We start from the raw sequence: 27,315 nt of genomic DNA, 5'->3' as shown, positions 1-27,315 counted from the left end.
AGCCTGGCGTGTAAACCTAAGCTCTCATTCACTGCACTACCCACGTTTTAGGAAGGAGAAGGGACACGTGCAAAATGCTAGCAGTGCGTGCCCACTTACTTTATTGTAAACTCTCCAGTGTCTCCCTTCTCACACCACCTTTAGCCTCCTAATTTATCAGACACAGCATCTTCCTTACTTTGCTCTTGGCATTTTCCTCCCTTTCTTGCCAAAAGTCTCCAGGGGGTAGGAGATGAAAGGGAGCTGCTCCATCAGCGTATGGCCCCAAGCACAGACATCCCGTTTTTCCTTTTAGTGCAATCGCTACTATTCATTGAAAATCCTTTATTAGATGCGTGGGTTAAGTTATTCTAGGAGCATTCAGTGAGCGCTCAGAGTGGGAACGTTTATCAGGAATGCAAACATTAATTTACTTTCTAGGATACGTTTTTTAACTTAAAAGCCTAATAAAATTCTCAGACAATTCTCTTCTGAATAGAAACCCGCACCGGAGCTCTCACCCCGGAGCCTCACTGCTCGGCACTGGCCACGAGGGGGCAGTGGCGGCTGCGGAGTCGGACCGGGAGGCGGGCGGGCGGCTCGGCTATCGCTTGCTCTCGCCTGGCGCGCGGCTCTCGGCCGTGGATTAGCGCAGCTGGGGACGTGGGAGGTGGCGGGCCCCGCCCCCGGCCGGCGGCAGCGGCGGCCCAGCGCGGCAGTCGGCGCAGGGAGCGGAGCGGCACGGGAGTGCGCGCCGCCTTCGGGGCTCCTCTCGGCGCGCCAGGGCGCGGGGCCCGGACCCGGGGCGCCGGCACCATGGCGCTGCGCGCCCGGGCGCTGTACGACTTCAGGTCGGAGAACCCGGGTGAGATCTCGCTGCGGGAGCACGAGGTGCTGAGCCTGTGCAGCGAGCAGGACATCGAGGGCTGGCTCGAGGGGGTCAACAGCCGCGGCGACCGCGGCCTCTTCCCGGCCTCGTACGTGCAGGTGATCCGCGCCCCCGAGCCCGGCCCGGCGGGCGACGGCGGCCCGGGCGCCCCTGCCCGCTACGCCAACGTGCCGCCCGGAGGCTTCGAGCCCCTGCCCGCCGCGCCGCCCGCCTCCTTCAAGCCGTCGCCCGACGCCTTCCAGCCGCTGCTGCAGCCGCAGCAGGCGCCGCCGCCGAGCACCTTCCAGCCGCCGGGCGCGGGCTTCTCATACGGCGGGGGCGCCCTGCAGCCGTCTCCGCAGCAGCTCTACGGCGGCGGCTACCAGGCCAGCCAGGGCAGCGACGATGACTGGGACGACGAGTGGGACGACAGCTCCACGGTGGCCGACGAGCCCGGCGCGCTGGGCAGCGGCGCCTACCCGGACCTCGACGGCTCGTCGTCGGGGGGCGGCGTGGCCGGCCGCTACCGCCTGTCCACGCGCTCGGACCTGTCGCTGGGCTCCCGCGGCGGCTCGGCGGCCCCGCAGCACCACCCGTCGGGGGCCAAGAGCTCGGCCACGGTGAGCCGCAACCTCAACCGCTTCTCCACGTTCGTCAAGTCGGGCGGGGAGGCCTTCGTGCTCGGCGAGGCGTCGGGCTTCGTGAAGGATGGGGACAAGCTGTGCGTGGTGCTGGGGCCCTACGGCCCCGAGTGGCAGGAGAACCCCTACCCCTTCCAGTGTACCATCGACGACCCCACCAAGCAGACCAAGTTCAAGGGCATGAAGAGCTACATCTCCTATAAGTTGGTGCCCACGCACACGCAGGTGCCGGTGCATCGGCGCTACAAGCACTTCGACTGGCTGTACGCGCGCCTGGCAGAGAAGTTCCCTGTCATCTCGGTGCCCCACCTGCCCGAGAAGCAGGCCACCGGCCGCTTCGAGGAGGACTTCATCTCCAAGCGCAGGAAGGGGCTGATCTGGTGGATGAACCACATGGCCAGCCACCCGGTGCTGGCGCAGTGCGACGTCTTCCAGCACTTCCTCACGTGCCCCAGCAGCACCGACGAGAAGGCCTGGAAACAGGGCAAGAGGAAGGCCGAGAAGGACGAGATGGTGGGCGCCAACTTCTTCCTGACCCTGAGCACGCCCCCCGCCGCCGCCCTCGACCTGCAGGAGGTGGAGAGCAAGATCGATGGCTTCAAGTGCTTCACCAAGAAGATGGACGACAGCGCGCTGCAGCTCAACCACACCGCCAACGAGTTCGCGCGCAAGCAGGTGACGGGCTTCAAGAAGGAGTATCAGAAGGTGGGCCAATCCTTCCGCGGCCTCAGCCAGGCCTTTGAGCTGGACCAGCAGGCCTTCTCGGCCGGCCTGAACCAGGCCATCGCCTTCACCGGAGATGCCTACGACGCCATCGGCGAACTGTTCGCCGATCAGCCCAGGCAGGACCTGGACCCCGTCATGGACCTGTTAGCGCTGTATCAGGGGCACCTGGCCAACTTCCCCGACATCATCCACGTTCAGAAAGGTAAAGCCTGGCCTTTAGAGGAGTTGGTATGGAATGTGCTGTACAGTCAGAAAGGGACGACTTTGACAGAAATACCGTTGTCTGTGCCAGATTAATATTCTACAGGTCGGGGATCCATTAGGGATGTGGACAGCTAGGCAGGTTCCCTGAGTGCACGGTGGATCGTGGGGAGGTAGCTTCCTTCTCAAAGTATTTCCAAACAGGGAGTGGGTACTCTTCAGAGAAGCTTCTGAGAGTACTTTCATGACAGTGCTATCATTTTAGAGTTTGAAAAGTTGAGTAATGAGTTTCTGGCATCTATAATCTTGTGTCTGGGGTAGAATTAGAACGGACCCAAACCATATTAGGCATCCATTTGAACACTGCAGTGTCGCTTAGGGATGCGTTCCAGGAATTATGGAGATAATGGGGAAGAACAGATAATCTGCAAATAAAGGTAAGTCTGCTGTCTTCCCTCCGTACCTTCAGTCCCTGGTTTGGTAGAGGAATCAGGATCAGCTCTTGGTGGTGTTAGCTGGGGCAGTTTAAGAACTTCCTGCACAGGCTTCTTGCTTGCGGTGTTCATAAAATGAGGGAAAAGACTCACTCTAATTCAGGAGGTTTTAAGAAAATCTCCTTAACCTCAGTCATTTTGAGTTTGGAGTCTGTTAACTAACTGAGATTAAGAATATTATGTAGGAAAGTGATGTAGAGAAGCTATACAGAATGTGCAGTCTGAGTGTTGTGTCTGAGAGCAGTGTTTCTGGAATCCCAGTGAGTAAGCTGCACAGTGTCAGAGCTTGTTTTGTTAGTAGTTTTTGTTAAAGCACTCAGATTTGCATATTATTTCTTATAAATTAGGGCAGTAATGTGTGTCCTGCCATTACTCATGAATTTGCATTCTGATGGAATGCCTTGAGTGGGAGAGAATGGGGAGGTGTTGGAGTTCGGGAGGGATCTTGCCTGTGGATGTCTTCTGGCCATTGTGGGGGAGAGGAGGAAGGAGAGTCACCTAATTTAACCCCCCTCTGTGGTGGAAACCGCCTTGGGTCGTCAGGCCTGCACTTCCGGAAGGAGGGGCTCACTGCCTTTCCAGGTGGGCCAGTCCATTACGAACAACCCTGATCTTCGACCTCTTCCTCGTATTGAACTAAAGTTCGCCTCTCTTGATTCTGTTTCCTGAAATAAGTCTCTTTCTCATCCACATGTCAGCCCTCAGACCTTTGGAGACAGCAGTCTCGCTTCCTTCCCCTCTGCTGCTCTCCTTCCCCTTCCAAGTGTGTGACTAGCCTTCTGACTCACCATGGGGGCTCCTTCAGACACTGACCGGGCCATGGCCCCTGCTGAAATGCAGTGCCCTCAAACATCTGCAGTACTCATCTTAGCGGAGAATGTAACTTTCTTGGCACTTTATGTTTTGTAAATGCGGTCTAAGACTGAATTAGCTATTGGAGCAACCATAGTGCTGTGGCCTATATGGAACTTGCATCTACATTCCTTATGCCTTTTTCTGCATAAATTGAGATAAATTCTTGACTTTTTGGCTGGTGCTTGTGGGACTGATGGTTTGAGACTTTAAGGCAGGACCTTACATTTAAATTCAATTGTGTGACATCTGTCTGCACCCAAGCTGGCTGCCTTTTCACATATTTCTGTGAGTTTATGCAGATTGTGAGTAAATAGCTGGAAGGGTGGAACTAAGAACAGATACCTGCAGCCAGGTGACTGGCTGCTCCACGGTGGCATCAGTTCATTCACTGGTTTACTGTCATTCGGCCCACACACTCAGCCTTGTCAGGTGCCCTGCTGTGGAAATTATTTATTAGAAAAGGTGTGGTGTTTGTTTTGAGGTCTATTTTGAGTTTACCTCAGTAGTCTCTGTATCTAAGTCATGTAGTTTATTTTTTTTAATCCTAGAACTAAAATTGTCTCCTATTGCTTGAGATTTGAGAAACTTCCTTCATTAAAACTGATACCAATTTTATGTTGTTTAAACAGATTCAAGGGCACTCAACATAATCTGTAGGAACTTTGGAAAGAACAATATAGTTTGTTTCTACTGGAGCCCTGGTGTGTAACGTAAAGGGAGCCGTGTCCCTAGGTGACATGTGTTTAGAATGTACTGCCACTGAAAGCTATCCTGTGCGAGGCAGAAGGCTAAAAGCATTCGCTTACAACCGGAGGTTATCAGGGATGCTAGCGTTGGTGATTTTGAGGAATAAAGATGAGATGAATATCATAAGCCAGGCTGAATAAAGCTTTTTGAATATGTCCTGGATGTTCAGAACTTGTGGTTATAAAGAGCAGCTCACCCTCCACTCCCCCTTAACTACACAGTTGCTATTGGAATGAATCTTTTTCAGTCTGAGCACTTGGGGATTTTGTTTACAGGTTTTTTTTCCTCCAAGGTCTCAAAGCGTAACCACATCAAAGGTCTTACTGTGCCTTTTGAGAGGACAACCAAAAAAGAAAGAAAGAATGAAAAATCTTTAAGCAATTTAAACGATATTTTTGTTGTATTTGGTCCAAAGTTTATATTTCAACTTAGGGAGAAATTTTAAAATTCAAAATAATTAATTTCACCTCTTAACGATTCATTGTTTACAATAAGAGGAAAGCAGTTCCACTACTTCTGCATTTTGCGTGTTCTCATATTAAGAGGTCCACATTCAGATGAGACAAAATGATTAGAAAGGGCTTTTTAATTACAAAGCAGTTACGAAGGCAAGTTAATTAAATTTTTTCCCTTAATTCCTGGAGGAAAGGACAGGAACGTTGGGCTCTTCGGGTTTTTTCTTATCCGGGAGACTGCTGTGATCAGCTTTCCCAGAGTTCTAGACCTGTGCTACTCAGTGTTGGGTCTGTGAGCCCCATGTGGCTATTTAAATTTAAGTTAACTAAAATGAAATAAAATTTAAAAATTTAGTTCCTCAGTCGTATTAGCTCTATTTCCAGTGCTTCTTGGCTTGCGGCCACCATACTGGACATCAGAGATAGAGAACATTTCCATCAGTGCTAAAGGTTCTATTGGACAGTTGGCCGTAGTTTGTCAGTCCTGCCATAAGTTTCTTCAGCAAATTGATGATCTTTTCACATACTTTCCACATGGTTTTCTTTTTACTTGGTCATCTCATGGCATTCCCCTCCTTTCCACCTAGGCTTATGTAGTAAAAACTGGGAGGGGAAGCGGGCCTTGCTAGACCCCCCTTTACAGACTTCCTAGGCACTCAGCCAGTGAGTAACATTTCTGTGGTGTGAGGACGTCCATCCATTTTGCAGCCTGCCTTCATGTCTCATTCAGAAAAGCAACTGGTCTCAGGATGGACATTTGAGGCTGGTGAGGAACCAGCTCCAGAGTGAGGGTGGAAAACTCATATACTCTTAAATGTGGTGGACTAGCATTTTTCTGACTATACTTAGTACTGAAACCGTTGCTTAAACTTAATAATAGTTTTAGTGTAAGTCCTTTCTGCAAAAGTGAAGAGAGCCATATGGTTCCTTTAGCTAAAAGAGAATTCTGTAATTCTATTTTTTGCATCAACTAATAGAGTCTTAGATAAACAAACCTATTTCCGTTAATGGAGTCGCGTGGAGGAAGAAGGCAGTTTGCTGTAGTGTGCAGTACTGTAAATGGGGATTCAGAATCTGTTTGAATTTTATTCATATTTCGCTTTGTCGTAACAGGAGTCGCTTAAATTCTTTGTTCATAGGCAGCTCATCGATCCTCGACTAGGCAGCATGCACAGGTCTGTCACTGGCAGCTTTGTAAGCCTCGGGTCTCAATTTTCTTTTCCTGAAATGGTAGCATTTTGTCTTCTCCCTCTTTATCATCCCTGCCTGCAGTATGCCTTTATAGGCTGATGTTGGTGAGTTTGGGGTAGAACATAGAGCATATTTCACTTTGAGCTGCTCAGCATATTCAGTTCTGTTTCTAAAGATATGATTAATCTCTGATATTTAATAAGGCTAAATCTGGATGGCAGAGAGTCATTGTGGTTTGTGGTTTAAAAGCTTTAGGCTTATCTCTTGGGGGTATTGTGAAAGGGAGAGACTAAAGATTAGATTATGAGAAATGCTGATTTCACCTTTGTTTATGAATATGGACTAGATATCTGGAGGGAGACACTTAGAGTGAAATTTCTTTATTCCAGAGAGAAGGTATAAAATGTAAAAATGATTTGTTGGTAAACTCTAGTCTGAGTGTGTGAAGCAGGGAAGACAGAACTAGACGGTGAGGCTGTCCTGTTTTCTGTCCTCTTAAATTAAATATGCAGTCTACCTCATTGCGTCTGTAAACGTTCCATATGAGCCTTCCTTTCAACAAGAAATAGCCCCAGGACCTCAGGAATGGGACACCAGTAATGGGCCTCTCAGTCTGGCGGGTAGAATTTCACCGTTGTGCTTCCTTTCACCACGTGTGGGGTGGGTCTTCTGTCCCTCAGACATTAATTAAAGATAGCAGGAGTCCCTCCCAGCAGGGCTGCAAGGTAAGCCCTTCCCTCTGGCTCCCCATTCTCCTGTGGCTAAAAATAGCCCTGAGAGGACTGTGCCAGGAATACAGTGCAGAGGTCTACTAAGCGGGCTGTTTACAGACTCATCCTCATTTTGAAATCTCTGGGCTAGAAATTGAGGTCATTCATCTTTTTTTGTTTTGGCCCTGTCTTAATTGAACCCATTTCTCCTCTCCCCTACTTCCACCCCCAGCTGTTTTCTAAGGAAACTTCAGTTCTAGCCTTAACTGTTGGCTCAATCTGTATTTTCTTAGTAAAAATAAGGTTACCTCTGGGGCCTCTGAAGCAGATGCCTGAGTCCCTTGTGTTAAACGTCAGTGTGACTGGGCGTGGGCAGTCCTGGTCATGAAGCTTCATGCCGGTGCTGGTGCTGCTCACCTCACCCCGTCACTGGCTTCCCAGGCTTCTTTTTCAAGCCACGAAGTCCTCAGCATCACACCAGGAAGCCGGTCTGTTAGGCTGATCACCACAGAACTGAAAGGAGGAAGGGACCCGCACTCCTACTCGCTCTTGGACTCCTTTGGACTTTCCTCTTTATTCAGAAATGTCATCCGCACAAGTTTCTGTCTGATTATCTTAGGATTTTGAAACATGATGGTGGGACCCAAACGTTCGAGAAGTTTTATAAGGAGAAGGGGGATGTCAGTTCCCTTACAAACATGACACTTCCCTTAAACTATGTTCCTTTTCTTCAGGCCGAATGAAAATCTATTGTTGCATTGTCTCACAGTATTTTTTTTTTAACTTTTTATTAAGATTATGATAGTTTACAACCTTGTGAAATTTCAGTTGTACGTTATTGTTAGTCATGTTGTAGGTGCACCACTTCACCCTTTGTGCCCTCCCCCCCTCCCCCTTTCCCCTGGTAACCACCAATCAATTTTCCTTGTCTCTATGTTTAACTTTCACCTGTGAGTGGAGTCATACAGAGTTTGTCTTTCTCTGTCTGGCTTATTTCACTTAACATAATACCTTCAAGGTCCATCCATGTTGTTGTGAATGGGACAATTTTGTCTTTCTGTGGCTGAGTAGTATTCCATTGTGTGTGTGTGTGTGTGTCTGTGTGTATATACCATATCTTTTTTATCCAGTCATCAGTTGATGGGCACTTAGGTTGCTTCCATGTCTTGGCTATTGTAAATAATGCTGCAGTGAACATAGGGGTGCATGGGACTTTTGGAATTGCTGATTTCAAGTTCTTTGGATAGATACCCAGCAGTGGGATGGCTGGGTCATAAAGTATTTCTATTTTTAATTTTTTGAGAAATCTCCATACTGTTTTCCATAGTGGCTGCACCAGTTTGCATTCCCACCAACAGTGTGTGAGGGTTCCTTTTTCTCCACAACCTTTCCAACATTTGGTCTCACAGTATTTTTAAATCAAAGCGTAATACCAAGTTAGATTTATTTTGCCATCTGTTTATGAAGCTCTGTAATATCATTAACTAAATGATAATCACAAATAAAATGACACAGTAATGCTTAGCTCTGTTTGGGGAGACTGTGTCCAGAAGACCTCTCCCGTGGTTGTCTCACCTTTGTAGGGCACAGCCTGGATCCGCGTCTGCGGGAGGGGTGGACGGGACTGTTTGCTCCTCGGTGCGTTCTTTGACTAGTGGCGGAGAAGCCGGGTGCCAGGTAGCTGGAGCCTCCCAAGGCTACGCAGAGCACATGGGGCCAGCCTGAGTCGCACAGGGGAGCGGAGTCAGCCTTGCCAGTGAAGGGGGGCGTCCCAAGCCAGGAGCCCCCTGTGCAGAGTCCCGGCATGGACTCTGGGGGACCAGTGCGGAGGTGTGAGGGGAGCTTGGAACAAGTTATTTGAACCTCCATGAGCCTCGGTTTTCTGGTTGGCAGAGTGGGAACGCTTCCTCACAAGGTCATCAGGAGGATGACATGTCATGGTTCTCAGTAGCTACTCCCTAAATACTTAATTTTGAAAAGTAGAAAGGTTCTTTTAAAATGAGAGGCACTCCCCTTTAAAAGACAACTCCAGTAATCTTCCCATCGTGCCTTCGTGATAGCCTGTGCCCAGGATTGCAGGCAAAAGTAGAAAAGCCCAAGGAGTCGTTGGTACAGCAGCTAACTGTTGTATTTTAATACGGCTGTCTGTCCTGTGTGCCCTCCAGGAGAAAGGGTGACCGAGGACTAAAGATGGGTGTTATTGGGAGGCCCCAGTTTGTTGTTGTTTACATTGAAGGGTTTGTGTAAATTGTCTCCTGCTAGCTCCACCCCAGCTTACTTGTGTTCTTGTGCAAATCACTGTAACATTTCCAAGCTTTGTTCCTCAGCTGTCAATGTGAGGTTCATGATTTCCTAGGTACCATTTTGTTGGTTGTTTTTTTTAATAGCTTCATTCCTATATTGAATATAAAATCCTCCTAAGTATATGATGAACATTTAGGCATTATTTCAGGCTAGTTTCAGTAGCGTTCTGTCTGCTTATGTGACTTTATAATCTAAGAGCAGGAAAATCCTTTATCAGTTGATGTGAAAGGAAATTCACGCACATATACTTAGATCGGCAAATGTGTATCGCAGGCTTAGCCTGCCAGGTGCTGCGAAAGCAAAAGTGATCAATACCTGGCCTCCTGCCTGCTAGTGAGAGCCGCCAGGTGTCCTGAAGCTGCGGCCTTGGGGGATGCTGGAGCAACTTCTCTGACCCGAATGAGGGATGTAACTGATAGGGCCACCAAAGAAAGAAATCGTCATGGTCCCCCTCCTTTTGTTCTTCACTTTGAATTTTAAATACTGTCTCTCTTCCAAAAGTAGAAACAATCTGAGATTGATCTTGTATATGTATCTCGGTTAAACTTTAGTGTGAATGAGTTTTAGTCCACATGTCATTCCTCCTCTTTTTCTTGGAACTTTTTGTCTCTCGCTGTGATTTAAACTTTTCTCTTCTGATGGTGGAATTTTATGTATTGTTTAGCAGGTCAGGAGACAGTGGTGAAGGAGGGGGAGCTAAAATCATTAGAATTATTCACAGGATCCTCTGAAAGGTAAACCAGATTTTATTTCACAAATGTTTAAGTGCCCACTAGAGATCAGGCACTATTGAAGATGCTAGGGTTGCGTCAGCGGCCAAAACAGAGATTGCTGCTCTGTGGAGCTGACATTCTAGTAGGGTGGAGACACCCAGGGAAAAACACACCCAGTAAGTAAATTATAATGTATGGTGGAGTATGGTGTGAGTTGGGGAAAAAAAAAGGTGGCGCAGGGCATGAGGGCATGGGGAGGCAGAATGAAGTATTGAAAAGAATGGTCAAAGTGGGCCTCACTGAGAACGAGACATTTAAGTGGAGACCTGGGAGGTGAGGGATTAGCCACACCGGTGTCTAGAGGACAGCTTTTCAGGCAGAGGGTGCAGCTAGAGCAAAGGCATTGGGGTGAGCGTGTCCTGGGCAGGCTGAGAACAGTAGGGAGGCCAGGGAATTGGAACTAAGAGGATCCGAGTAGGAGATGAGGTCACGGAAGGTCCGATTTGTAGGGCTTTGTAGGTCATTTTCAGGACTGGAGTAAAAGCCCAAGTGAGAAGGGAGCCATTGCAGGGTTTTGAGCCAAGGAAAGATGTTCAACTGGACGTTTAATGAACTTAACCCAGTTGCTGTGTAGCATATAGAATGGGGGATGGGATTGAGTGTCAGAGGTAGGAGCAAGGAGCCAACGGGAAGGAATTCCACTAATCCAGGTACGAGAGGATGGTGGCCTCGACCAGGTGGGGACGATGGAGATGGTGATGATGGAGTCCCCTCAGGATGTATTTTAAAGGTAGACTCAACAGCTTTTCCTCAGGGATCAGATGTAGCACATGAGAGAAAGAGGCGTCACTAAGAGTGACACTAGCAGAGGAGTCACCAACAATAAGAATGGAGTTTCCATCAACTGAGATGAGGATGGCTGTGAGTGGGACGGGGGTGGGGATGGGTGATCAGGACTTGAGTCTGATCTTTTTAGATTGACCGGCTCCTGCGTTCTGTTCTCTATCTCCCCACCCCAAAACGTGTGCAGACAGTCAAGCCTCAGATGTCGTTCCCCTCCTGGGAGTAGCCCGCTTAGAGCCCTGTCCTTTTCCAAGTAATCCTGCTGATAGAATGCTGAAGGGTATGCTCAGTTCTTGGTTCCTGTGCGGATCTTGTTTCTATGTTCCTCTGGTATGTAGCTCCTCTGTTCTGCACGTGCACATGAGTCCTTAATGAATGCTTGTTGAAGTAATGAAGTAGGCGCTCAGTACGTACTTCTTGGTTGATTTAGAAATAGATGTCTTCTGTGATTTATAGAATGTTTTTGTTTTTCTGTTTACATGATGACGATAATAGAGTTTAAAACTGTACAGGAAATAAAGATAGGATCTGGATATATTTCATGGGTGAAGTCATTAATTAGCATGTGAGTGATTTAAAAGTCTTAGACTTATATATCTGTGAAGTGACTTTCCAGAATTCGTTGGCATGAGGAGAGGAAATTTGAAAATGCTTTATGTGCCAGAAAAATCAATATTGTGTACCTCATGATTTCAGTTCATATTGATTCTTAGTGTTTAAACTTGTATATATACACTTCTTTCCTCTTTTTAGGCTTTCATTATAATACTTTTACTGGGGTTCCTTTTGCTTAATTCAGAGCATAAGATCCAGACAGAGTGCGTTCACCTTGTTGAATGACATGGGTACACACAACACTGGGCTTACGTGTTGAGCAGTACATCCCTGCCCTCATCTTCACACTTCCAGTTCCATAAGGGAGGTAGGATGTGTGTGGAGAGAATTGAAATAAAAGGTAGGATTAACCTGGTGCTGAGAGTAAGAGAGTGCATGGGGGTCCAGAGGACGAAGAGATACTGTCGTTTGCCTTAGAGGCTTGGGTGGGTAGCATTTGGTTTTCCTCTTTGAAAGATGGTCATATTTTGACTTTTGGAGGAACATAGATGGAGAGTGCATTCTTGATCTTGGAAATGCTTTAGGATGGTTCGATAAGCATATAATAATAGATACACTGCATACCTGGTGCTCAGGTCAGTGACCGAGACTGACAGGTGAGTAGCTATCACCATACAGTGTGACACATACAGTCATAGGCGTGTGCCACGATCTGAAGTAGGACAGAGGAGGGGCTAATTAACCCTGGGGAGTGGATAGGAGTAAAGGTGTAAAGGGAGACTCAGGGTGGGGCAAGATGGGAAACGTCTGCAGTGATTCAGGCAAGACATGATGAATCCTCAACTGAGGCAGTGTCCATGGAAGGGGAGGGAGGAGACGGAAGGGGCTGTTTGCCAACAGGCATGGGGTAAGGGAGAGGGGGGAGTGTAAAATGACCTGCAGACCAGGGACTGTGGGGCCAATGGAGATGCTTGGAGAGGGAGCTGGGGCCTGCAGACTGCAGCCTGTGGGCCAGACCCTCCCAGGCGTCTGCTTGTTCTCAGCACTTGTGCTAAGCATGGCTTTTACGTTTTTAAATGATTACATTTTTAACAGTTGTCTAAGTACCTACATAATAGCGCAAATTTTGCCTCTTGACCTGCAAAGCATGGAATATTTACTACTTGACCCTCAAGGAAAATATTCGCTGACCTTTGACTTGGAGGTCAAGCAGGTTGAGAGGTTGGACAATGGGTAGTAATAGTAATTGCTGCCGTTTGTGGAGTACTTACGTATGAGCAGCAGTGTTCTGGACAGTTGCATATTGGGTCTGATTCCATTCAGGGGAGGGTCTGACAGCAGAGTGCTTTTGAGCATGTTCTCTACAACCAGATGGGTTTGAATTCCAACTTTTCTGGGTAACATTGGACCATGGACTTACTGTCTCTCTGCCTCGGTTTCCTCCTGTGTAACGTGGAATAACCATTTTGTATGGCATATATTTTTAAGCATCCGTTATTAGCTGTTGTATTAGTTTCCTGTGGCTGCTGTAACGAATTACCACGAACTGGGCGGCTTAAAACAACAGAAATTGATTCTTTCATAGTTTTGGAGACCAGGAGTCTGAAATGAAGGTGTCAGCAGGGCCACACTCCCTCCAAAGGCCTCAGCGGAGGCTCCTTCCCTGCCTCTTCCGGCTTCCGGTGGTTGCCAGCAGTTGTTGGTGTGCCTTGGCCTGCAGACTCTCGCTCCACCCTTGGCGTCCACCTTCACCTGGGCTCTCCCTGTGTGTCTGGTTCTTCGTCTTGTCCTCCTCTGTTAAGGACACTGGTCATATTGGATTTAAGGCCTGCCCTCATCCAGTATGACCTCGCCTAAACTGATGGCATGTGCGAAGACCGTTTCCAGACAAGGTCACAGTCACAGGTTCCGGGTGGATGTGAATTTGGGGGATACTAGTCAACCCAGTACAGCTATGACCTCCCCCAGAAGAGTGTTATCCCCATTTGATGCCTGTGAAAACCGAGGCTCGGGGAAGTTCGGGGATTTCCAGGATCACACAGCTGATAAGGAGGGCCAGGAGTTGAGTTCGTTTTGCCTTGACCTGAGACTGGGGTGCTCTGCGTTGCAGTAAGTAGTATGCCTGCTTTGATTCTGTAGGCAGTCAGCAGCCACTAAAGGTTTGGAAGCGAAGAGAGACATCTGAATGGTGATAAAAATAGCTAATGTATTTTGAGGGCTTACTGTGTGGCGGGCCTGATGCTTCATGTTTTATATCCACTTAAACCTCATGGGAGCTTCTGAGGCACATACGTCATTATCCCCATTTTGCAGACAGGATCTGAGCCACAGAAGTTTAACTGCAAGCTTTTGGAGGCGTCCTTCACCCTGTGCAGCATGGCTCCCAGCCGGGGCTTTGGGAAGCTCCTCCTGTTGGCTGAGCACAGATGTGAGGAGGCTGTTGGGATAGACCAGGCACGAAGGTGGATTTGGAAAGGAGCAGGTGACCTCGAGACACCGTCCGGGTAGAGTGGCAGGTTGTGGTGAGGCGTGGCTCTCTTGAGGAGTCTAGAGTTAGCTTTGAGGTTTTAAGTTTGGGTGAGAGGAAGTGGTGATGCCAGTAATAGAAATAGGCGGGTTGAAAGAGGAGCAGGATCAGTGGGAGAAGATAAGGAATGGGGCTGAAGGGAGCCCTAGAGATCCCGTTCTCTGGCCCTTTTATTGTATTCAGTTATATTGACATTTGCGATTTTCACAAAAACCACCCATTGTCTGCAGCGAGACATCTTTAAATGGGTCATCTGTAAGTGTTCACATTTTGCAATTTGTATTTTGTGTGTGTTTTAAATCTTGATAGGTTTCTAGGTGCTTTGTTTTGTCTGTAATCGGTTAATTATGATCTAATTCGAGGAAGTCACATGCAGCCAGAGTAAAGACTCATAGTCACTGGACCCCTGGTCCCTGCCAGCATGAGGAAGCAGGAAAACCCCGGGGTCGAGGGTGTTCTTAAGTTTAAAACAGCTGATTTAAGGATTGTGTGCAAAGCTTAGTGATCATAAAGTGATGTGAGGTGCCAGTCCTAATGGCCACGGCGGTGGCATTAAGGAAGGTGATTAATGCGTGCTGCTCACCAGTTAGTGCACCATAGCCTAAGTAGCAATTTGTTACACTGGGGTTTACAGTCACAATTCTAAAGTTAAAAACTAGGCATTATTGGGGGAAAATATTTGAAAGGAAGAAATGTTTTCTTAGAAAATATTCTAACCACAGTATTAACTGCAGTGCTCTCAGAAGCATCCGTGCCGTCAAGGACCCTGGCCTTGGGCGTGCAGCGCACGGCTCCCCCGTTTCTGTTCTCCAGAGCTAGCCCCACTCCGCCCTCTCCCTGCCCCATGTCGAGGGGCTTGTCTGGAGCAGCTTCTGTTAGATTGATTTTAGCTTGGGTCTCCCTTTATCTTGCTAGAAAAAAAGAAACTAAGGTTTTACCTTTGATTAAATAATGATAGTTTCCAAATTCACTCTTCTCTTTGGTATAAATGTTTTTTGTATGTCTAAGGTCATCTAAACCCAGAGTGCTGGCAGCTTTCAAACATACCTAATGCTGCCTTAATTGTACAGACCAATATCCATGCCCAGATATCAGGAATAAAAGGATTAGGAAATTAGGAGTTATGAGCTGCAGACCTCAGGCATCAGTCGTGTTCTCTGAACTTAAACCATTATATGGATTTTATTTTACAAAATAAGTTGTTTTTTAATAATTTTATTGTATATTCACGATTATCAGGGATATTCTTTCTACCTCATTTTATTAAGATTCTGTGGGTATAAAATCTTTAAGAAATGATACACGCTCTTCTTTTCCTATTCTCAGATTTTAAAGTCTTTATATTTGCTTGGCCATAGGCAGATCAACATTTTCACCATTGTATCCAGACTCTTCTGAAATAAAAACACACTGTGTTTACAGAATTCTCTTGAATCTATCACCCTGGTAACTGTATCACATATTTAATATTCAGTGTAAGCTGAAACACAAGAACCTTTATGTAACAGCTCGCTTTACCAAGTAAGCCACGAGAGAGAAGCGTGTGGTTTCCCTCTGCATTTTTGGAACCAGGGGAGCTATATGAATGGATGTGCGTAGTGAGGAAAAGTAATCCAATGTTTTAAGATGTGACACACTCAGCTGAATGCCTTCATTCATGGTAAATGTCATCCTGTCCTTACACACTTGGTGATTGCTGAATGAAGCTGTAAGGGCTGCTTAATTAGGATATAACGAGGCTTTTACCTAGAACGGACTACTGCTTATTGTCTCTTCAGGACCAAACCAAGCTTAGAGGCGTGAATTCTTTAAATGATTGATCTTTCTTATTATCAAACAACCTTTTGTAGTTTATTATCCTTGTCTCAGCCCTCTTCCCTCCTTTTTAAAAAATGACTCAACAGTTCTCTTTGTCATTTATGAATGAGTTGAAAGTGAATTTTAACTTAATTTTATCTTTGAATTTGATAGTTCTTGGCTTTAGGGATATTTAGTCCCTTCAAAAATTGCTTTCAGGGGCCAGCCCCGTGGCGTAGGGATTGGGTTCGCATCCTCCGCTTTGGCGGCCCAGGGTTCGCAGGTTTGGATCCTGGGTGCAGGACCTACACACCACTCATCAGGCCATGCTGTGGCAGCATCCCACATACAAAACAGAGGAAGATTGGCTCAGGGCAAATCTTCCTCACAACAAAAACCAAAAAAAATTGCTCTCACTGACTTGGGTTTAGTCTTAACTGTTTGCACCTCCAGAGTTTATTAATGTGGTCCAAGCCTGGAGCGCACTTAGTATGCTTGATGTGAGAATAGGATTTTGAGGGCCTGGAGGCAGTTTGTGGGTTGCTTATCCATGAGACGAGGCTCCTGAGGGGGCCCGACCGTGTGCTGGCGTTGTGCACTGTGTATTGGGGCTGATCCACGAGGCTTTGAGATCTCCATGGACGAGTAGTCCCAGTTGGTTCAGGGACAAGGGAGCTGCCTGAGTTGGGAAGCTGGGCAGACTCCGTTCACTTGTAGCCAGTCACCTGTAGTAAAGTTATTCACCTTACCAATGCTTCACTTTCTGCCTCTGAAAATGGGAGCGCTAATTGCTCTTTGGGAGGGTTAGAGAAGAAAATGAGACATGCAAAGTACAGAGCGCAGGTTTGCACAGAGCACATGTTCATGTGTGACTATTTTGCCTGTGTGGACGGCCATCCTGCCTCTCTTTGTTAGGTGGAGGTTGGCCTTTGTTTTTTGAAACGTTTTACTAAGAGAAAAAATTGAAAAGTAAATATTGGAGCAGAGAGGGGAAAGAATAATCAGCAAGTGGGTGGAGACCAAAAAGGAAGAAGGAAAGGGGAGGGGAAGAAGTGAATGGGGAGTCAGCAGGGACGGCAGGGACCGGGAGGGCGTGGGTACCAGTGATGTGAGGCTAAGTGCAAAGTAGGCCACGTTGGCCAAATTAGCATTTGCTTGTTAGATTTTACATGCACAGGGAATGAAGAAAAACAGGCCTGGTCCAGTCTTGGGCAACTTCTGTTCAGCTGTCCCTCTTGCCCTTCAGCCTGTCTCTCCTGTAATGTCCCTCACACCATGGCTTTGATTTTCTGGGGCAGGGCCCTGGGAAGACAGAAAATCTAAATGTTTTTGGTACATTCCTGATTTGAAAATTAAATAAAGTGCTTGTTTCTTTTTCTTTTTTTTAAAGAGAAAATGTAGCCTTTGGATCCCTGTTGCTTAGTGACTGGGCCTTTTGTATACTTGGTCTTAGGAGGGACAAAACTTCCTGAGAAGAAGAGATTTGGTCAAGGAAAGGAAGGCAAAGTTCAGGTGCAAAACTGGACCCGGTTGGGTTGGGAGCGGTTGGCGCAGCCAGCAAGCCCTCTGGGGCGTGAAGAAGGGAAGAGAGGGGCATGAAGAGGGAAACTGGCGCTTAGATGGCCTCTTAGCTAGGTTTAGGGCTCTCCCTGCTGAAAATGCTGGAGGCAGTGCGGTGTGTGAGAGGCACCCCCCCCCACCCCCCCCCCGCCCCTCACACCATTGTGCTGGGTCAGAAGCTGCCAGCAAAGTGACTTCTCTCTGCAAATCAGAAGGAAGTGACAGTACCGTTCATCACTCTTGTGCTGATTGACTAGATGACACCAGAGCTGTGCACCTCTCTTTTCAGAAAAGCCAAAATGGCATCGAAATGCTTCTTACATAGTTTTTACTGCTGGAAATAATTTACTGCCATGCTGTGTAAATAATGTGGTGCTTTTGAAAATGAGGCTGACGTCCTGGATCATAATTAATCTATAAAATGGGTTTGTTTGAGTTTGAGCCCTTTAAGGTTATAATGTTAATGAACCTTGTCATATGATTAAATTCTTTAGTTTTAATTATTTTGTATTCGTTGCAAACGTGTAATATTATCCCTCTAAAACTGAGTACATATGGATTATGAACCAGGTGGTGCTTATTTCATGCTTTGCTCTTTCCAGCCTGAGCATGCTGTAAAACTGTGCAAGATGGCCCACACTGGTAAGATACAAAGAAAATGGTAGGAGCAGGGTGGCGGTGCATTAGGACACGAGTTTGTGGCACTGGGTTTGGCAATGGGCAAGGGGCAAAGTGCCTTTCTTTGAGCCCGGGCAATTGCACTAAGTGTAAAAATGAACCCCGTTAGGAATTTTGCATGTACAGAGTCAGCTAAGAAGGCCGAAGGAGTCCAGGAGATTTTGTTAACAACAGGTCCTAAAACAAAGTCAAAATACTGGTTTAGTTTTCCTTTTATCACTCCTAATGTGGAAAGGAGTAAACAGGGTGTAGCAGGTCAGTCTCCACCTCAGGTCTTAAGGCACTGATCCATGTTCTGTCCCGCACAGAGGGTCAGCTGTCTCCTACAGGGGAGGCCCTGTGTGCAGTGTGACATGGAAGGTGGCAGGCAGGCGGGGATGGTAGCCGAATTAGCTGTGAGCCTTTGGACCGGTGACTCAGCCTCTCATTTGTGAGGTTGAGAGAATTGTACCAAAAGCTTTTCTAAGGCCCTTTCAGCTACTGAAAAGAAAAACAAACCTGGGCACCAACTCTGCCCTTCTCACCTCAGAGTCCGTCCTCCTTGACCTTCCCTGGCGGGCGTCCTGTCTGGACTGGAGCGCTGAGGAGGAGGTCCTCAGGGTTCTTGCTCCTGCTTTTGGAATAAAGTCTTAGGGTTATCAGTTCCTGAGCGAACTTTCCATCCTGTGGAGAACTTCTAATAAGTCGCCAAGCTAATTTAATTAGATTGAGTGCTCGACTGAAAATTCCCTCTCGGCGTGTGAGCATTTTTGCAAGGGGAGGTCTCTGTGCTCCTCCCGACCTCCTGGGAAGGGACACTGCAGCCTGGTGGGCTCAGCCTGGCATTCTGGAGGGTGGCCGGTGCCTCCTGCCTGGCCGGGAGCACCGTGACGGCTGCGGCTGAAACACACGGCATGGCTTCCAAGGACGCCCCTCCTGTGCTGCCAGTACATCTGAAGAATTGATCTTCAGTTGCGTAACTTGGGGAGCTGCACCACTTCTAGTAAGTTGTGTTTTCTTCTGAACTAGAAATGTTACTACTTTATTGGTTGTTTTGTGAAGGGTATACTGCTCTATATTGTCCGCCCCTTCTCGTTTAATCTCAGAATTTAATACTTGCCTGCATTCTCTTTTCGTAATAAAATCTTCCTGTGCCCGTGTACTGTTCCAGATGCGGCTACCCAATGTCTATCTGTTAGCCCAGGAAACAATTTCATAGTCACGTACTTACATTCCCATTTTAAAATGTTTTGCCCCCTCATCACTCCTGTTTTCTATTTTCTTTGGTTTTGAACGGTTGGGTTGCCCCACCTGGGAGTGTTATGGGGTCTTTTGTTTAATCCAATGGTGAGCCCTTTCCGCCTTCGACTTTATTGTATGGTTTCCGTCCCTTATTCTTTCGTTTCCCTTTTCTGTTGTGAAAGAAGTGAGGCAATATGATGCTTATGAGGGCAGGGGGCTGGCAGAGAGCAGAGTCCTCCTAAATTAGCCACTTAAAAAGTAGAGGTTTTGAAAACTTTTGCCTGTTTTCGTATTGATTCCACGATAAAAATGTGCGTTCCTTTTGTTCTTTAGATTCTGGGCGGTGTTTTTAGCCTTTATTTACACTCCTCTTGGGTTTGGTAAAAAAACACAGCGCAGCTGAGAGAATGCTTGGAAGATGCCGTAATGCTGCGCTGCAGCCCTGCGGCTGGTCCGTGGCAGCTCTGGAGCAGCTACAGATGAATTTTCAAGGCTCACCCAGAAGTACCAAGTCTGTAGTGGTCTGACTCTGCCTCCATAGTTTTCTTTCTCCGGCCTCTCACTTTTTAGAGGCTAAAGCTGATTGAAAGTTGGGCTGTCTCTGTCTTTCTTGGGATATGTAAAATTTTAAATATGAAAATATGTGAAGTGTAGAAACATGGACAGATAATTCCCAGTTTGAGAATTGTCAAATCGGCTATGAGAACACAGCCATTTGAGATAAAACCTGAATTCTAGTTCTAATAATACTATTCCACTTGTGTCTAACCAATGTTTGTAATATTTTATTGGAAAAATATGTTCCCGCTTTTGTCTTGAGAGAACCCAGAGTTTAGACGTGCAGTGGGAAGAGGTGGGGTAGAGAGAAGCTTCCAGAACTCCAGAGGGTGGTTCTCTTTGTCAGCTGCCAAGTGTTTAAACACCCTGCGATGTGTTCAGATGGAGAGCTGGAGCTCTTAAGAAGGTGTCTTTTTTTTTTTTTCTGTTTACTCCCAGGCAGTAAACTGGTCAGTTAACTTCCATGATTAACTTATTGAATAATTTGACTTTGTCTTTCTCATAAGAAAGAAAACAGCTAAATCCTTACTGTTTGTTAAAAAGTATATGGAAAAACTAACTGGAGGGTTGTGAGATGAAGATTTTTTAAAAATGATTCTCTTCTTAAAGGAAATAGTATATTTTAAAACTTTTCAAAATATTTTATGATAGATAACTTCTTTTGGGGCTTGGGATTTTGAAGGCCCTTGGGGTTGTCATTCTGAACTTGAACAGCCAGTGGCTTGTACTCTTACAGAAGGACCTGCGCTGCTGTCTCTTCAACTCAGGGTATATTCAAGAACTCTTAGGAGTTTTTAAAAAGTGTATTGCTATCAGCTTTTATTATTGTTTATCAGCTTTAATCATCTTTCTTCTGAAGCTGGATCTGGGAGAAAATCACTTCAGCTACATTTCAGATAAAAGAGATGGTGGTGGTTTTTAATTTGCTCTAAATTCATGGGTACAGTTTTGTGGAGACATAATCTCTTCTTTTTGGTATTTTTTTTTAGGTGAGGAAGATTGGCCCTGAGCTAACGTCTGTTGCCAATCTTCCTCTGTTTTGCTTGAGTAAGATTCACCCTGAGCTAACATCTGTGCCAATCTTCCTCCGTTTTGTATGTGGGATGCTGCCACAGCGTGGCTTTCACAAATGGCGTGTAGGTCTGTGCCCCAGATCCGAACCCATGAACACCAGGCCGCCTGAAGCTGAGCACCAAACTTAACCACTGCTCCATTGAGCTAGCCCCCACAATCTTTCTTGATTTCATTTTGCACTCACTGTTCTAGCAGAGTTTGTCCTTTTATAGTATGCTGTTTAATACCTTCCTATGCTGTTTTGTCTAAGTCCTTAATTGTATCAGGCATGTAAGTCTTGCCACCTCAAAAAATAGTTTGAGCCCTTATCTTATCTTATCTCTCCTCTCTCCCTGCTACTGCAATCCTAAATCATTATGCTAATGTATTTGAATTACATTAAGTGGGTTAAACCAAAATTCCAAGTGGAATTAGCTTTTGGGTGCTTACTCTCCTCCGTGGTTTATTCTGTCCTTCCTCGTTGGCGAAATAAAGTGATTTTTTTTTTGTGCTGGGATGTCCAACTGTACCAAAGCAAAGAGAGGCGAAGCCCATGTGTTCCTGAAGGGGTTGCATGTTACTATTTTTGGTGGTAGTTCTTAATTTCTGTCAAAAGCTTTACAGGCACAATTAGTAAATTGAATGAGGTTAGTAAGATTCCAGAGGGAAATTTTCAAAACCTATATAGTTTCTTTTACATACTCACAAGGCCTTCTGAATTGCTTGTCAGAAGAAAAGCTTAGACCTCATGAGGAAAGTGAGAAGGGAGAAGGGCGGTGCCTGGGTGCGGGGTGGGGGGGGGGCGAGGCCGGTGGGCAAGGGGAGGAGAGGTAATAGCTGATGCTCCGCTGACCGGCCTCTGTCCCCCAGCCCCCTGCTCTCCTAGGCCCACCTTGCTTTTTCGCCAGTTCAGGCTCCAGTTTCTATCTAAATATTTGTAGTCTTTGCTTTAGTCAGTTACACATTCAGATCTCATCTTCGCCTCTTACTGGGTTATCGGGTGACTTTGAGGCTCAAAGAGATTGGGTAAGCTTTCTCAGCTTCCCTGTTGTGAAAATAGGAGTAATGTCCGTTGTGAAGCTGCAGTAGCGTTAGAGATGGTATACGGAAAGTGCCTAGCATATATTATTACTGTTTTTGGCAGCCACCACTAACTAGTTGTATATGCCTGTTTCCTCCCCACCCCCACCCCAGCACAGTGCCAGCCATGTAGCAGGTCCTCTGAGCATTTCTCCTTGTGACACAATTCTCATGTCATCTTGGAGAAAGCCAGATTCAGCTCCCACGCGGAATTACGTGCTCTGTGGTCCTGTTTGACTTGGTGTCACGGTTGTGCGCTGTTCTCAGTGTGCTTTGTGAGGTGGCTTCCTCCAGAACGTACGGAGGGCGGGGACTTGAACGCGTCCATGTTCTAGCAATGTGCTCAGTACCCGTTAGTCCCTGCATCAATGGTTGTTAAACGGATTAAAATTCTTGCCCCAGAGCCCAACATTTTGGGGACTTTGAAGACAGCAACGTGAGTATTATTTACTAAATAAATTCGTACTTGGGGGAAAAAACGAGTCTTAAATTCTCCTTGGCTCCTTTCATCTGTACACGTGAAAAAAGGTGTTAAATGCCAAAAGGTCTTTGAGCCTCAGAGAAATTTGTTTTTTGCTGCTGTGTCCAAGAGTTTCGAGAATGTATGCTGATATGATAAGTTTTCACTGCATTGTTCGTTGTTAAATTGGTTTTTGTAGACGCACGTCCGCAGTTGTGTAGAACAGAACGTAGTTTCTGAGAATATGGTCATCTCATCTGCAGTCTGACACGCTGCAACCTCATTGACCCTCACACAGCCCTGGGCCGGGGTTCGGAGCTCCTCTGTGGTGGACTTTCTTCTCCATCGGAAAAGCCAGGCGCTCAGAACCAGAACAGTAATCCTTGCAGAGTATTACTGACGCAGGCAACAAGTGCCACGCAGATGCCTGGGAACCTGGGCAGGGGAGGATGCTGGTCCACTCTGGGCTCGGGCACCTTGGATCGGAATCAGATGAAAAAATCATCAAATCACCTGAGACTTTTCCCTCTTAACTTCCTGTTCGTTCTCTTTGTCTCTTACCATTTTGATCATATTTCATTTCTCAGTCATCTTTTTGAAAAATTTTTCCTTTAATTCTGTCTCATATGCTCTCCTTGTCTTTTCAACTTCTTTTTTTGTATATAAATTGTGAAACTTGTACAAGTATAACAAAGATAAATTTGCTACAAGAAATTTTTTTCTCTTTTTTTGGGGGAGAACTCTTTCTTTTTCTCTTTTTAATATAAACTACAAGCAGGCAGATTTTATTGCTTCACTAGTCCTATCAGCCATAGTAGAAAAAAGTGCCATACTTTCAGAGTGATGGCTTCGTAATGGAATTGGTAAGGGGTCTTCCTGAAGGTATGTTAATGCAAACGACCTCTCTCTACTGGGGCAGACCCCACATCCCTGCTGTGGGGTTAAGTGGAAGTGGGGTGTTCTCTCTGCCCCAGGGCTCTAATGTTTTTCACTTGAAGATCTCATTGAGAATAAACAGATGGAAATATATACACATACATTCATATGTATGTTAACATTTGTTGGTGGGTTATAATTTCTCAGGTCTTTGAACTGTGCCCCCCTCCCCTGAAAAAAAAAGTACACTGTTTGACCTCTGAGGGTTTTATTTAATACTAGGTTTACTCTATATTATTTTGTAGGAGATTTGAAGAAATTTAAAAATAGGGCTTTTTCCCTTGTATATTTCACTATTAGCTAAAACTGACCATTTCTGAAACAAAGTCCCTCAGCTTCCCCACCTCCTTCTAAACAGGCTACCTTTTTTTCCCCCCTTAGTATCATCATGTTCTCAGATTGCCAAGTCAGGTGTCCTAGATGTTTCTCTTGTCTTTCATCATGGTTTAGTAGAATGAGCGTTAGATGGAGTCAGGAAATCCAAATTCTCAAGCTGGCTGTGATCAAGTGATTTGTACTTTATCATCACTTATTCTAAGAAGCCACGAATATCCCTTATTTCCTGTCTGTCAGCATCCTCGGCCTTTTGCGTCGTCGTCGTGTGACTACGCTTTAATGAATGTTTGCCCTCATGTGGCACCTGCTTGAGTGACTGTTCCCTTCCCTCTTCCCCGCACGCATCCTGTGATGACATTTCTTGATAGGAGGCTATGGCACCTCTAGCTTCCTTCCCAGGTCCTCATTAGGGCAGACTCAGAACTCACTGCTCCTTACAGCCCCTTAAGGAAAAATGGTGACTCCTTACTTCACAGGGCCCCGTATGCTCCAGTATGGGTCTCCTGATAGACTGTGGGGTCAGAAGCAGGCATGCATGCATTATTCATCCCTTCATCACCAACAAGACATGGGCTTGGCCAGCACCAATGAGGGTGGCCTCCAAGTGTACACCACAGACATTGGCAAGCCCCCTCCGGGACATGCCCTGATTCCCAAAACACAACCTGAGTTGGCGCTAACACGTTTCAGAATCTAGTCTGGAGTCTTCTACAGTAATTCTCCAGTGAGACTTTCTCGGGAAGTGGGCTCCCATCCTCTGTGGGGTATTGTTTTATATCTGTGGTTTAGATAACTCTCTTTCATGTATGTATATGTAATAGTGTCACACCTTTTCTCTTAAGAATGTGAAAACCGTAGAGTTTTCTTGATTTGCCTTTTTAGGGCCAATTCCTTGCAGTTTATCATCTATTAATTATAATATCTCTACTTGGAAGAGATGAAACACACTGTAGATGCTTGATCAATGGTGAACTGTAGTTTTGATAAGTGAAATTTCAGTCATGGAGATGTTTTCAGAAACTTTACCAGATTCCTTTTTTTAAAATAAGTAATTACAGTCATTCCTTTGAATTCCAAAGGACTTCGAAATAGTTTAGGCAAGTATTTATAGTGCCTAAGAGTCTGTTTACTATGTAGCTGTGCCATTGGAATACATGTATATATTTTTTTAATTCATTTTTTCTTAACTACAGGAGCTCTTACCAAAGTGAAGGAGAGTAGGCGACACGTGGAAGAAGGGAAGATGGAGCTCCAGAAGGCTGATGGCATTCAGGATCGCTGTAACACTATATCTTTTGCCACTTTGGCTGAAATTCACCACTTCCATCAAATTCGAGTAAGAGACTTTAAATCGCAGATGCAGCATTTCTTACAACAACAGATAATATTTTTCCAAAAAGTGACACAGAAGTTGGAAGAAGCTCTTCACAAATATGATAGTGTTTAATGACCGGACATCGGATTGTGGACTTTTTTTCAATTCAAGGATAATTTCTGCAGCAGAATAAAAACTGCTATCAAAGAGCTCTTGCCAACTAGCAGTGGTGGTACAAGGATGGTTTTGTGTTCAACTGAAACTCGGCTGAATATATAATTATGTAGGAAAGAAACAGTTAATATGGTTATATAATAGAAACAGTACCACATTTGTAACTAAATTATACTATGTATGCCTACACTACCATTGTAACTTTTGGAATAATGATTATACTATTTGCCTTATTGCTTTTTGAAGTATGGGTATTTTAGTGCATACTTTGTAGACCTCAAAACCCATGAAGGGTCTCAAAGAAGCTGGCTGGACAAAAGCCTGCTGTGGATGCCTTTTACTCATAGATCGGGATTACCCCAATTCAACCTGTTCTCTGTTTACAAACTCCAACTAGAGCAGCTATGCGACTTTGTGCCTTTAGACTCTTGGTTTTTCATTTCTCGCCCCTGCCCCCCCCTCCCCTTTTTAAGTAATCACAACTTTTCTGATTGAAAGAGTGAAAGGCCAGCGCATACAATGACAGACTGCTAGTAACCTCGTAGTGGCGCTGGGGGTGGGGTGGGAGGGTCAGCTGTCATCAGAGTGCACAGCAAGTTTTGTCTCCTGATACATGCTGGTGAGCACAGCAAAGGGAGACTCGATGCTCATCTTTGGATATGAAGTCTATCAGGGAAGAAAACGGTGCCACTCTACTCCCTTAGATGCGATGGTAGTCTAGCCTCTTCCCTCAAGTGTCCTGGAAACTTGGTGTGGAGATTTGAAGGAACATGTCTTATAACACGGAGAAGGAGGAGTCGAATCAGTTGGGGACACAAGCACAGAATCAGTGACGACACATACCTGGTTTTAGTTCTTAGGAGGGTTTTCCTTTCTTTTTTTTTTTTTAGCTTGGAGATTTTCTTTTAATATTCAGTGTGATTTTTTTTTTTAAATGGATCTACACTGTTAACTGATTGAGACTCCACTGTGATTCACTCGTTTACTTAAATCAAAAACTTTTCAGGGATGTCTGTAAAATTCAGTGTTATACGTGATGAAAAGTAGTGTTGGTTGATCTAAGGAGGGACCAGAAACAATTTCTACTATTCCAAATGCTGAAAGAAAAAAGTAATTTTTTTTTTAAGCATTGATAAGCCCCCAGGACATTTAACCTTAAAAATTATTTTAAATATGCTCTTTTATTATTGTAAGGGAAATACAAATGGCTGATAAATACCAAAAAGATTCAAAAGCAGCTTAATTTAAAAAGCACAAAGAGATTCTGGCTTGAAATGCCAAAATCTCAATGTTTTTATAGTTGCTGAACTAAATAATGTGATTCTTGAGTTTACACATTTAAAAACTGTCACTGAAAGATTAAAGTATCTACTGTTTTTATGAAGTCAAACTTATGCTGCCTCAGAAATCCCTGGGTATTGAAGTGGTAACACAGAAGTAAAGAGGTCAGTTTGAAATATTTGGTGAGTCACATTGATTGAAGAAAAGGGTCAGTTTGCAGATAGTCATGAAAAGGAAAGGTTATTGAAAAGATTAGTCAACAGCACATTTATTCTAAAAAGTAATTTCACATGGGTTGAATTTTTAAGATCAGAGTATCATAATTTTGATCAAAATTTTATACCTTAGGTAACTAGAGCCAGATTTAACATCATGTGGCTTTGTCTCTACTACAGATACGTGGAACTGTAACCAAATATATTTTCTCTAAAAGGTCACTTTCTCTTGTTGATTGTGAAATACAGTTCTATAAACAAAACCCATATATATATAAATGTTAATTTTATTACAGAAATTTGGAGATCAATTAATTATAGCATATAATTTAAGTTCAAGTCTGTATTGGACAAATAAGCACTATGCTTTTCAAATGATTTGAAAATCACTTTTATTTGCCTCTTTATTTTGATGGTGGTTTGATTTTTTTTTTTTTTTTTAAGTAAAATCACTAAACTTGTGCAATGGTAGCATGGAAATTATCTGAGGTGTCTTGTATGTTTCTGCTTTAGCCAGCGTGGACGTAGCTTAAGTTATAAAAACGAAAGATTAAAATACAAGGAAGTAGAAGTTCATGCTGCCTATGTAGAAGAGAAGTTTTGTTCTTCATAACTACATAACATTATAATGCCACTGATTCATGAGGGGTTTAAATTAATTATTAGTGTCCATATTTTCTTCTAAGATCTTTATTTCTCTAACGTTCTTGGTCCTATTGAAACATTTCAGTATATAAAAATACTGCAATGTTAATACCCAAGAGAAAAGCCATCATAATGTGTATGCTGGTCGTCATGATCAGTGTGGTACAATTTTTAAAAATAAACTATCACGCCCTGCA

At 45.2% G+C, this 27,315-nt stretch overlaps 1 protein-coding gene across 1 annotated transcript; it reads left to right on the top strand.

The window, feature by feature from the left end:
• Positions 1-659: 659 nt before the first annotated feature.
• SNX18 (sorting nexin 18) lies at positions 660-27,315 on the top strand. The gene is made up of 2 exons (XM_070587595.1): positions 660-2,416; positions 24,682-27,315. The coding sequence occupies exons 1-2, from the start codon at positions 796-798 to the stop codon at positions 24,933-24,935; spliced, it is 1,875 nt and encodes a 624-aa protein (XP_070443696.1). The 5' UTR covers positions 660-795; the 3' UTR covers positions 24,936-27,315.

The sequence above is a fragment of the Equus przewalskii genome, chromosome 20 (genome assembly GCF_037783145.1).
Source record: "Equus przewalskii isolate Varuska chromosome 20, EquPr2, whole genome shotgun sequence".
In the NCBI taxonomy this organism is placed as follows: domain Eukaryota; kingdom Metazoa; phylum Chordata; class Mammalia; order Perissodactyla; family Equidae; genus Equus; species Equus przewalskii.
The sequence above is the reverse complement of the archived record's forward strand: the minus strand, read 5'-3'. Positions and strand labels throughout refer to the sequence as shown.

Excerpts from the sequence above, each read along its gene's own strand:
- SNX18 (XM_070587595.1), top strand. The coding sequence starts at position 796 with ATGGCGCTGCGCGCCCGGGCGCTGTACGACTTCAGGTCGGAGAACCCG. Across the intron at positions 2,417-24,681 it reads CATCATCCACGTTCAGAAAG|GAGCTCTTACCAAAGTGAAG; the intron begins GTAAAGCCTGGC and ends TCTTAACTACAG.